The sequence below is a fragment of the Chroicocephalus ridibundus genome, chromosome 1, assembly GCF_963924245.1.
Source record: "Chroicocephalus ridibundus chromosome 1, bChrRid1.1, whole genome shotgun sequence".
Classification (NCBI taxonomy): domain Eukaryota; kingdom Metazoa; phylum Chordata; class Aves; order Charadriiformes; family Laridae; genus Chroicocephalus; species Chroicocephalus ridibundus.
Genome location: NC_086284.1, coordinates 197534973 through 197547648, shown reverse-complemented (window position 1 = coordinate 197547648; position 12676 = coordinate 197534973). Strand labels below are relative to the sequence as shown.

Below are 12676 nucleotides of genomic sequence, written 5' to 3'. Positions count from 1 at the left end.
TGTCTTGAGGTTTTTCAGGAACGATGTGATTTGTGATGAAGCTGCCATGAAATAATTGACTTGCAGTGATGTATGCTGAGTCAGGTGAGGTATGCCTCCTTATACTAAGAAACAGATAGCTTGTCAAAGCAAGTGCATAGCTTGATCCCTTCCCTTTTTACAATGGTAGGGCTAGGTATACACATGGGGGGGGTTAAAGAAGTTGGAGGGTAAACAGGTTCTTGAGTAGTATGATTGTGGTCCCAACAGTGAACACACTTGAACAGAAAACTGTCTTCGGCTTTTTTGGTACAAAGATAGTGCCTGTTCTTGTGTATCCTACTTAGTTGGTCCATAATGTGGACCAACATTTATAGTGGGAGGTGTCCCTGCTCATGGCAGGGGGGTTGGAACTAGACGATCTTCAAGGTCCCTTCGAACCCGAACCATTCTATGATTCTATGATAATGTACTGCTGGATCCCAGCTGGGGTAGGAGACAATATGGCCCTTGTATTTACATTTAGCTTCATCTTTCAGTCTTTGCTTCAGGAAATTTGTTTGTTACTGCAAGTTTTCTACCAAGTCTGCTTGCTATTTTCCAAATACACATTCAACATCACTTCTTCCTGACACCCACCTCCGCATACTTGAGCATTTAATGGTTTACAATTAGCATGCCATCTTGTGACTTCAGAACCCATGAGAGCTAAAATGAATATTTATCATTATAAAATCACCATAAGTTTAACCACTAAAATGATGCAAGTACTACATTTCCCTTTTGTTTTATTTTTTATTTAGTAGAATCATTGTTGTAAAAGCACAAAAAGAAGGGAAAAAGCTCATTGATCCAGCATACTGACAATGTCTTCAAAATCTACCAGTTTTTTGTTTGGTGATAACCTATTTCCTGCAAGGTGTGTTACGCAGAGCCCCTGTAAGCAAGCCAAGCCTAGCATGGAACAATTTGTTTAAGATGGGATTGTTATCACAAGAGAGAAAACAATTTAAAAACATATTATTGTAGATCAGGACTGAGTATGTCCCAATTTTAAAAGCACATGAGTTACCAGCTGCTAACCATGGTGCAGAGCAGCTGGACTGAGCCCCTGATCATGAGTGGGGCCATGCCTGCCGTGAGCCTGATTTCCAGCTCCCACCTCTGCTCTCCTTCTCTTCATGGTCCCCTGGCCCCAGGTGCTGGATATCACACTCGATAGCTGTTAGACAGAAAAGAAATGGATCCTTATCATCACTGGCACAGTGCAGCTCATTTTAACTGTTTTATTCCTCAAATCAAGCTCCGGAATAACTGGATACAACCTTAGTTTTATAGATCTGAGAACAGATAAAAGAGGCTTAGCACAGTTTGGTGCTAAGACTTTTTCTTTCCCCCCAGAAGTAGTTGAAGAACTATCCATCAGTGCCATCTTAATGTCTTTAAAATGTGTGACAGATGCAAACCCTTAATTTCATCTCCTCTGTCATATACATATATTAGGGAGTGGGTACAGTAGGACAGGGTACAATTATTGCTATCTGTTCCTAGTTGAGCTACCTGAAATAAGTCTGTCTGTCTGACTTCTCGGTCTGAATAACAGCTTTTAGTGCAGCCCTCCCTGAAGCCTGTTCATAAGTCTTTTTAGCTGCCTGGGTCTGACCACAACATTTCCTTTTTGGTAAGAAGATAGTTAGCTCTCATTTCCTCATACAAATGTTAGGTTAATTGTAATTTTAGTCAAGGGAAATTTAGACCAATGTATTTTTTTAGGTATATCCCCAGACAATGAAGGATAACAAACGTTTTAGAAACCAGCAACAGGGACAATCAGTCAAAAATGCTGACAGGGCGAAACATGTAGGCACTATTTGTTCTTATGATTCACAGCCATAAATCCTCCAGGGGCATTAGCTGTCTGAACCATCTGCCCTTTGGCACCTCTGCAGCAAATGCTAAATCCATTGGTACCATGTACAAGACATCTGTTCTCAAACCCAATTTCTTCTTGATTTGGGGAAATCCCTCTTTTGTTCACACTTCATAAGACTATCCTAACTACCAGCCTTAAAACCTGTCTTTTTAGTACCTCTGCTAGCTTTTTTTGGAGGAATAATTATTCCTTATTCAGTTTGCTGGCTCCTACGAATCCTTTCCCCAGACACTCATCTCTCTCTGTTTCTGGGCACTTAGCCCAAGCTGTAGATTTCAAAGGCAGCGGGGTGCTGAGAGGTTAGACACTGTAATGTTGTAAGTACCTTTGTGGATCTAGCATTTCATCATTAGCTGAAAATTGATACTCTGCTATTCGTTTGAGCAACAGCTGTATATGCAATATAAAGATAAGGGTGTACACAAAGTGTTTTGTGTGTTGGAGTTAGCTTACGCAATTCATTATAAATGGAGCAACAAGGCTGAAGTGCCTGTTATTTTGTTCCTATTAGTACTTAACGCATTCTTCAATGTAGAGATGCTAAGATGTCATGATTGAACTTGCTGCTGCAATGATGGAATGGTGTTTCTTCTACACCATCTTGAATGAAAATAGCTTTTTTAGATACTGCAGTTTTTCATTGCTTGATATCCATTCCACACAGAATGTAGATGGCTGCATATAGGATATTATATATACGCATTTTGTAATATTTGCATTTGAGTTTTATGTGGAAAGAATGTTTTTTTTTTCCTAAGGGCCGTTGCATGAATAGAAATGGTTGGAAAATGTACTCTCAAAATTTATGAGGTAACAAATTATTCCTTTATGTCATTTTTTAGGATCTGTTTTATTTTTTGTGCCCGAATGACTTTGGGGACAGTTGAGAGCTTGGCATTGTTTTTCATTTTTTTCTTTTTTAACAGTGAATCGTTGTTCATTGAATTTACAGGATGTCTGCTAAATGTTTCTCTTACACTTCAGACCTGTTACTTGAGAAAGAGATTTCAGTAAAGGGCTTCTTGAGTGTCTACCACAATAGCTTAATATCAGTTTGGAAAATTGGCTCAAGCTTTTCATAATACAATGTCCATCTTTTCATTACTGAATTGTCGAAGATACCTGATGAATATGAGGGTCACCTGCTATACGGGCTCATCTGTTGTTATTGGCAAATTAGCTGTCCGTCACGGGGAGCCAGGCTGTTCATAAAAATGTGAAGAAATGTGTTGCCAGAGAAAGGCACTCTATTTCATTTTAAAGCTGATAAGATTAAATTATTTATATTATATCTTTATACTATTTATAGATGGTAAAGAAATGTGTACAAACAGTTTTTGTTAGAAATGGCAGATGTTATGATTTGCAAATATTATTTCTTTCATGTAAAGCAGAGAAGAATTCGGGCTAAATCTATATGGTAGTATGCACTTCTCAATCTAATAAAATAATAATGTAACTTCCCAAGAAAGTGATGCGTAGCTCAAAAGATGATATGTTTGCCTGTGACTAAAACTGGCTGATTTAATTTGAAAGTTGTTATTTTTACACTGTCAGTTGATAATCCCATGCTTCATTTATGCCACGTCTAAACTTGATTCAAACTTAGGATCTGCCTGTGCAGACGACTATTGAGGTCGATGAGATTCTGCAGAGGCAGAGCAAAATCTGATGATGAATCCCTAGCATTTTCTAAATATTACATTTGAATAAAAGAAATAAAAAAGGCTTCATAAATACCTTTACTTTGTTTATTTGTTTTGCTTAATATTAAATACATTCAGCTTAATGAAGCTAACACAAGAGACCTCTGTAACTTCTTCATGTGGCTCTACATTCCAAGCTGCATCTGGCTGGACACCTGTTTTTGTTCAAATCCTGTCACTGACAGTGTGTATCAACCTAATTTGTAAACTACTTTGGAAAAACACAAGGATCACGTTTTGATAGGGATGACCAGACTGTTGATAAAGTTGTAAAGCCTCTACATATACAACATAGCCATTTAACTGTGCCTTTAGTTGTCTAATTACCTTTAATATGTAGATGTGTATATGTCCCAAATGATCTTATGCATCAGAAAAAAAACCACTGGCATTCATTAAAAATAGAAGAGCTCTTTTAAAGCACATTCTTATTCTTACTCACGCTGAAGGCAATTTTCACTGTAGAAGTATTTAGATGCAGAGATGCAAAAATTATCATTTGCTTTGCTGTTGTCTAGTAACGTGTCATTTTTTGTTAGAAATAAACATTTTCTCATTTTCTTCATTTCCTGGTTTTATTAATAATTAGATTCTCCACAAGAGGGCCTTATTTTTGGAATAACAGGCAAGAGCAAATATTGGTGGGAGTTAGATATACCAGTGCAAATCAGGCAATAGTTCTTAAAGAAAAAATAATTACAATAAACAAATCAGCAAACAATCACACAAAGATCATCTGACATATAGGAAGTTGGTGCCAGTATGGACTCAGTGCTTCACGAAACAGGCTCAAGGAATTTCTCTCCTTGTCTACTCAAACACTGATAACAGTGTCGTAACCGGAAAGTAGAGATTCCCCTGCACCTGTGTATCAAAACCATTAGAAATCACTGAGTTTCTGTAGAAATTTGTCCCTTTTTGCAGGACAGGTAAAATGTAAAGATTTCAATTAGCATTTTCCTCCTTCTGTCAAGAAGAGATATAAATATCATCTCTGAGTTTGTGTTCATTTGCTGATTAGTAATTTAGAATATTCAATGACAACCCAAAACCTCTTAAATAATTAAGACAACTTAATAATGTCATAATAACAATTAGAAGTGATCTGTATGCATTTGTTCAGGAGAGAACATTTCAAGTTATCTCCTTGATTCTGTAACCACAGCATTTATTGTTAACCTTATGCTCTGTGCTGAAAAAGCAGAAGTATATGATAGTACCTGATACCAAAGCTCCACGGTTAAATGTAATCCTGTGGCAAGGCTGGGTTCTCAGCTGCCATAAATTGGGGTAGGTTGGTGGAGATCAGTCCAGCTGAGCCAGAGTACAGTGCTTGAGGGTCCAGCTCAGCATGCTGTTTTAAATTTTATATAAAAAAATAAAGTAACAGGTACCTGAGTTGAACTCTTTAATGCAGTACTGAGTGTGTAAATTTGTACAGCACATATTTAAAAATAAATAGATAAGCCAATTTTTGCCTGTGGTGACTTATTTCAGATTAGCATCCTGTTTTCTTTGCCTGCCTGGTTAATTATAGGTATCTGAAGTGTGGATATTTAATGTGTTGAAATTATTTTTTTTCCCTTTTAATTTTTCTCAGGAGGTGTTTGCATTGCTCAGTCACTCAAAATCCCTCGGGAACCGAGACCAGGAGAATTTGAAAAGATCATCAAGCGCTTGTTGGAAACTCCAAATGCTCGAGCGGTGATCATGTTTGCGAATGAAGATGACATTAGGTGCTTAATTTTATGTGTTAAAGACGTTGTCTCTTCACAGAGATGTTCAATGGGCTGGTGCAGAATAGGAGAGTTCAGACTTAATCCCTTGTAAAAATTGTCACAACTCTGGTGATAAGAAATTGAGTTGCAATTATATAGTGGGCTGGTCCATTATTCTGTGGAGATCTAAGCCGTTCCTAGCTCCTAAGAGTGCAGCTCCAATACATTGTTATTTGGTGACTGAAAAGGAAGTAACCAATAAGAATGCTAGAAAAATATGGCTAAAGATGAAACCAATTAACTTGTACAGTATTGTATCTTGAGTTCACTACAGCTGTTAAATTTGCTTTAGACTGTGAAAACTATTGACTAATTGGTTAGTGTGAGCTTACTTATGCATAGCCAGAATTAATGCTGGGGATTCTCAAGTTCTTTGCAAATGCAGTTTGTTTAATTAATCATTTGTTGTTTATTTGCAGGCGAATACTGGAAGCAGCCAAAAAAGCTAATCAATCTGGACATTTCCTCTGGATTGGCTCAGATAGTTGGGGGTCAAAAATTTCACCGGTTCAGCAACAGGAGGAGATCGCGGAAGGAGCAGTAACCATTCTGCCCAAAAGAACATCAATAGATGGTAGGAATGCATGTGGCATGAACCCCTCGTTTTCTGACAATGTTCAAGCACCCTAGCTGTCTTAAAAAAAAATATTAAAAAATCAAGTAGTCCTTTATTACAGGGAAATCGGGGAAGACTTGAGTTGGCCTGATCCAATGTTTACTTAGTGTCTCTGTTGAGATGAGGAGATGCTGAATCTGCAATTAGGCAGTCCTATAATTGAGCATGTGTGGTGGTGAGCTTCTTACCCATAGCCTGGCAGTTCTTTAGGACGAAAAAGGAGAGTATCGGCTGGATGATAATCTAGCACATTCTTCTGGGAGGAGACCAATCTAGGCTCTACTTTCCTTTCCTAAACATACTTTAAGAAACCACTACATTAACAAAGTTTCTGAATTGGTGGATGAAGTAGAAGCTGTTGGTTTGAATCACCTTATTCCTGGGAGGGTACTGGACATAGTAACATCTCTTACTTTCTGGATAAGTGCTCTAAACTAGTAAACAGTTAGAAAAACTGAGCACTGTTCATGCTACTTGGAGAATTTAGCCACATGGAAACATTTGTAAAGAGCTTAATCCAGATGGTATGCGTTAGTCATGATTTCGTTATGGCTGCTGGGTTGTAGGGGTAAGGCTGGTGCAGAATCTGATCAGGTTTAAGCAGGAGTCGTTAGTTTCTCAACTAGGGTCATTAAACCTATAAATAGAAGCAGAATTTTAGGTGTCCTGGAAGCCCTCTCTCTCAATAGAGAGGTACTCTGTGATTTTAGGTGGCCTTGAAATGAAATTTTTTTGGATCATGGTCTTTGACTAAGTAGTGATTACAGTTTGTTTAACTTCTTGTAGGTATCCAGTTCTTTATTTGGGTCATCTGTGTATTAAAAGTTTCCCTAACCATCTGCATTATGTTTTTTTAATTATAGGATTCTGCTGGAGCTTTAACTGCTGTAGGTTTAAAAAAAATATTCTACAGCAAATATGGGATAATAACAAATATACTATTTCTTTAAACCTTAAATACAGCTATACTCATAAAATATCTTATAGTAGTTTGTACCTCAAGTTTTTTCTTCTTCTGATATTTATACAAAATCTGTTATTGTCTTTAAAAGACTATTTTTATACTGTATCATATTTTAATGCTTCTTTTACTTCTCTTAAATGTAGGATTTGATAGATATTTTCGGAGCCGAACACTTGCTAACAATCGAAGAAATGTATGGTTTGCAGAGTTTTGGGAGGAGAACTTTGGATGCAAGTTAGGATCACATGGAAAAAGAAATAGCAATATCAAGAAATGCACAGGTAACTGTGAAAGTAAAACATTATTTGTAAGTTGTTTTTTAGAGTGCAGGAACGGAACTGCTTTCTTTTCATCGTTCTTCTGGCTCCCTTCAATTCTCCAATACAAATTATTGTGTTTTAAGAAAAGTGTGACACTTTTTCTCAAACCTGAAGAAAAAATTCATGAGCAATGTTTGAGAAGGTTAGTAGTTAATTTGCACAAATCCAATGATGGTATAGACTTTGTTAAAGGCCTGTGGCTGTGGTTCAATTCCATTCATGTTTTCAGTGACCTCCTCTCTCACCCCATCTATGGTTGTCAATATGATTTTTTTGGGAAACAGGCACATCACAGTAATTCTCATATTGTTATCCCTGAAGTATATACAGAGAAAATTAAATTTCTGTTTAAACTATTGAGGTCTTGATGATAGGTCAAGTCATGAACTCCTTATTTAGTTTACAAACTGGGTCTGAGGATGAAATAAAAATCAAATCAATATGTCCTTATTACTTGTCCTCATGTGAAAAGAAATTCTAGGATTCTACACCGTACTATAAAGCTGAAAGTCTCTATAAAGTTTGAGCAAAAACTCTATGTAACTGGCACTGGTGTTCTCAAACCTGCTTACTCAGGTATCGTATCCAGACACAGTTGTCACTACAACTAATACAGCAGTCGCATCAGTAGCTCTGAGTTTCATCTCACCTGTGAGAGTGTTGGCTTTTTGCTTTTCCTTGCAGTGTTTACAGGATTGTTACCTTTCGTCTTCTCTGACTACAGCAGAGTATTTATGTTATGTTTTGTAGAGATAGGTTTTCCTAATGTCAGGGTTCTCAGTGTCATTTGCTTAATTACCGCCGCCACCCCCAGCAGTACTGGTAGTGACCACCATCTCTGCAGCAGTAATACTCAGTTTTCTGCACTGCATACATCAGTCATCCGTGTGCCTTGATTTCCCCGGCAGTGTTTTCTTTTGCCAAATATTTTCCACAGGGAATGTGAACTTTTTTGTTCACTTGCTGTTCCAAGGTTTCTGGCTGCCTGGTGACGCTGTCATGCAGCCTTTGTTATGGGGGTGCGCTTCCAAACTTTCTGCAAACAAAAGCTGCGCACCAGCACCACGCTTCTCCTGGGTTTGTCAGACAGACATACCGTGCAGTCTCCAACCACACGCACCGTTAGTCCTGCGCTCCTTGAACCATCAGATTTATTGTATGTGGGCTGTGCCATCGATTCAAAGACTTACTGAACTGGGCTTCAATATATTTCACACAGAAATACGAAAGCCATGCACGCACTCTCATTTCAACAGCGGCACCTTGTTTTCTGCCTTTTACCATGTACTCCACAAAGAAAAGGATGATATTCAGTTCCTCACTGAGCTAAATGATAGCTCATTACTCTAATCCTTTACTCCTTGGCCTTGATTCATAGAGCAGTAAGTCACGGCTGAGTAGTTACCCATGTCTGGGAAGGGATTATTTTGTTTTTACTATTTTAAGTGGAAAATAGATGCTTTTTTGAAGTTCTTCAGGTGGAATGAGTGGTGTATGTGCTGTAGTTTGGGAAGCTCTAAATGTTACCACAGATGGTTGTATGACTTGTTTCAGCCTCATCACATCTGTCAAATTGAATTACCAAGTGAAAAGTAGTGTATAAAATGCACAGGCCGTGTCTTGATAGATTCAAAGTAATTTGTGATTTGAAACGGATATCCGTATATTTTATGAAATAAAATTATGGTATGCTCTCTGTCCATGAAAACAAAACATAAAACAATTTCTGCACCCAGAAAGTTAACATAGTATCAAGGGATGGGATTAAGAGGTGGACAATCTCATACAAAGGTTGCTCATGCAACCTGCAGGGGAAAAAGCTATGAATTCTTCTGCAAGTAGAAGTACCTATGAGTGACAGAACCCTTGACTAAAACCACGTAAAGGTGGCTTAGTACAATAGAAAACACCCTTGGACAGCAACAGACCTGAAACAAGCTGGCGATTCTTCATGAGTCCTATGGTTATCTAACTCAAATTTAAAGGGTTGGACAACAAAAATAATGAAAATCTGCTCCTTTTGGGTAAACTGAATGGAGAGATGAGAGTGGAAGTTCAAAATAGACCTCCTGTGATTTAAGGAGAAATGCTAGGTGGAGAATGGGAGAATGACACTCCCACCAGTCTAGACTTAGAGAATCGCAAATGGCATCTTGAACCACTTCAATCATTTGTCAAGGAGACAAAGAGAGGCAGTAATGAAATCCTGGCTGGTTTCAGCCCTCAAAGCAGACAACTCAGTCTACTATGACATTCTACATCTGCTAAAGATTAAAGAGGAGAATATCCCTCCCATCCATGAATTTATCTTTCCCTTGAAAGGCCAAAGATGTTACTTCATGGCCAAGTCTGCTCTGAAATAATGGTAGTAAATGAAAGAAATGAATGAACCTTCACTTTCAATACGAATATAGGAGCTGTTACATTTAATTGTTTATAACAATATTGAAGACTCTGATCCTTGGCTTATCCCAGTTGCCAGTTTTCTCTGAAACTTGTGTACTTTCTCAGTCCTAAATTTCAATTTAATTCTTAAAGGAATGTACTCCCATCTCTAGTTCAGGACTTGAAGACTGAACTTAAAAATGCCATCTGTCCTAATTTTCCCATATTTTATCTGAGCACTGCAGATAATAAGATCCTCTTTGTCTTTTGTTCACCAGCCCATTTTGTATATCACGTCAATAACCACTGATGCACTGAAAGAAATACAAAAGCTCAAGATACAGCCATAACCTGAAAATCTCCCTCTCCAAAGATATTAAAAGGCAAATTGATAGGTATAAAGTTTTCTCAGGCTTGAGATTTGTTTTATTAGGCATTCCTATTTAGCTTAGCTAGGAGCTACTTGTATCTTTTCCTCATATGACATTTGCAATTCCCAGCAACAACAAAACTGATATCCCTGTTCTCTATTCAGTCAAGTTATCTGTTCATAGGTTTAAATTCTTACTACCTGCAGTCAGGATGCTAACAGTCTAATCCAATTTCAAGCATTTTTTCCCCTATGAAGATACTAGAAAATACTTCATAGCAAAAAATATTTCTCTCTTTTCTTTTCCATGTAAAATCAACACTCTTTTTAGGACTGAGAGTCCTGAAAGGGATTTCCTCTCTTTCAAGGTTAAGAATTACAAAAAGGCGTAAGCCTTCTTATCTCCTTATAAATGCCTCCTCTTCTTATATATCGCTGATTATTACAGTCTAGTGTTGTCGTGGCTTAAACAGTTTATTTAAAGAAAACTGCTATTTTAAAACTGTTTGAAAATACTGTTTATTTGTGGTTGCTCTTGCTTCTTATACCTAACAGAATTTGTGCTTTAGAGATACATAAAATAATAACTTTATTTTGATTTTTGCCTGATCATTTGCTTTCTGATTTTGCCCAATTTACAGAAAGCAATGATTCACCTAAACTTTGAAAAAGTAATTGCTTTGCCACTATTGATTTGCAACTAGCAACTGTGTTTCTGAATGTGAATGTACATTGATCAAATCATCAAGACTACAATAGTTCATTGAAAAATATTAGAATTTCTTTTTGTTCCAGCCTGTCTGGATCTAAAATAAAAATACCAAATTGGGACATTGACTTAGTAAACATGAAACAATTATTCAGTGACTACCCTTAAACTTTTTTAAGTGGGGAAGGGGAAAGGAATTTGCAGAGAAAACTTGTTTGGCTTACTACAAAAAATTGAAAGAATGGAGCACTTACAGGGATTGAACTCTCTGTAGACGTTACAAGAAGCCTCATTTTACATAATTTATTCAAGGTGCAATTTTTCTATATTCAATAAAAAAAGATCTTTAGTGAGACATGAATCTTTGAGGGACCTTTGACAGCCTTTCTTTAGCACTGGAATCTCTTTGTGGGAATGAGAAGTGAGATGAGAAGCTTTTCGCTCATCCCTGTGCCCCGGCAAGAAACTGTAGACAGAGACAGCATTCATCCTTTGCTTGCCTGCATTCGTCAAGAGGAAGGGCTTGCCCAACCATGGTTGTGGGAGATGGCAGAGATGGCACACCTCTTGCTCTGCTTTAAATTTAACATCCTGGAGAATTTTCCCATACCCTCATCTTCCCAGTTGACTCAATCGGTGGGCCAAGTTTTTGGTAGCTGAAGATTTAGCATTACTTAGAACGACTGTGGACTGACTAGTTATGTTCCTAGTGTTGTTTTGTTAACTGCAGCTCTTGGTTGTTGAGCTATTAGTTGTCAGTCCCCCTTTAGGTAGGTTTCTAGAGCTTGTGTTTCTTGAGAAACGTACAAAAGTAAGAATACAAAGATTTGAAAATGAAACAAAGATGTCCCAGCGTACTCTTTAAAAATTGCATTGAATTGTGAGGCCGACAGTATGCACCATCACTCTTTCAGAAGAAAAGAAAGCAGCATTAATGGTGAAGAGTTAAGGGAGAAGGGCAAGAAATAAATTAAATGTACTCTGATAATGTACTTCCATTAGCCTCGCAGAATGTTAATCTTTGTTTTCATTCTAACAAAAAATTCTGAAGTAGTCTTCTTTACATATATATTTGTGTACACATGTAGATATTTGTTTGTGTTTCATGCAGAAGCAGATGGAAATCTAACATGGTTACTTACTGTTATCATGTTCTATTGTGTACAATTGCAACCACAAATTCAAATCTGACTTCAGAAGATACCATTCCATTGAAATTTTTTCTGGATTTTCCCCATGGCATCCCTTCAAGGCATGCATTTATCCTAGTATTTGCAGTCTTTGAACAGCAAAATGTGGCCTTTTAATAAAACCTCAACAAAAATGTTAATTAAAAAAGCTCCTTCATGCACATCCCTACAGAAGTAGTCTCTCTCCCTGTTTTGTATGGTTAGCATTTTAACTACTCCACAAACCTAATCAGCCTTTAACTGCCTATAATGACTGACTGCACCGCTAAAAATAAAGACGGAAGAGTTTTCAAAAGTATATAGAGACCTGCATAAATTAGTCTAATTTCAATTTGCTCTATCAAACTGAACTATTTGTTTCACAGGAAAACAAATCACAGTGCAGCATAATAGACACCAAGCATACCTAGGAACTTTGCAGATACATTATTTAATTGTTTTCTCCTAACTAACCTCTTTAAAAAAACCATTGCACCTAAAAATATTAATAGAAAGAAGTAGATTTACACATGTGTGTATGCAGCCACATTCTGAAAAAATTATAAAACAAAATGAAAAGTTCAGTAGCAGAACGTGAATCTTGCAGAGGTACAGTACATTGCTATTTAGTTTGAGTAATGATTCCATTACTATAAAATCAGTCCTAACGTAGTTTTTTCTTTTTCTTGATGAGACCTACGCAAAGTTAAAAAAAAGTCAGCATAGATGCAGTTGAGACACATGGTG

The 12676-nt window shown here is 37.2% G+C and overlaps 1 protein-coding gene across 8 annotated transcripts in view; it reads left to right on the top strand.

Annotated features, from left to right (window-relative positions):
• Positions 1–12676, top strand: part of GRM8 (glutamate metabotropic receptor 8) — a 357440-nt gene that overhangs the window by 152097 nt on the left and 192667 nt on the right. For all 8 annotated transcript variants that reach the window (XM_063323315.1, XM_063323314.1, XM_063323313.1 and 5 more), the window contains 3 exons: positions 5219–5354; positions 5816–5970; positions 7120–7257. In XM_063323315.1, coding sequence (XP_063179385.1) covers positions 5219–5354; positions 5816–5970; positions 7120–7257 — 429 coding nt within the window. The remainder of the gene's footprint in view (positions 1–5218; positions 5355–5815; positions 5971–7119; positions 7258–12676) is intronic.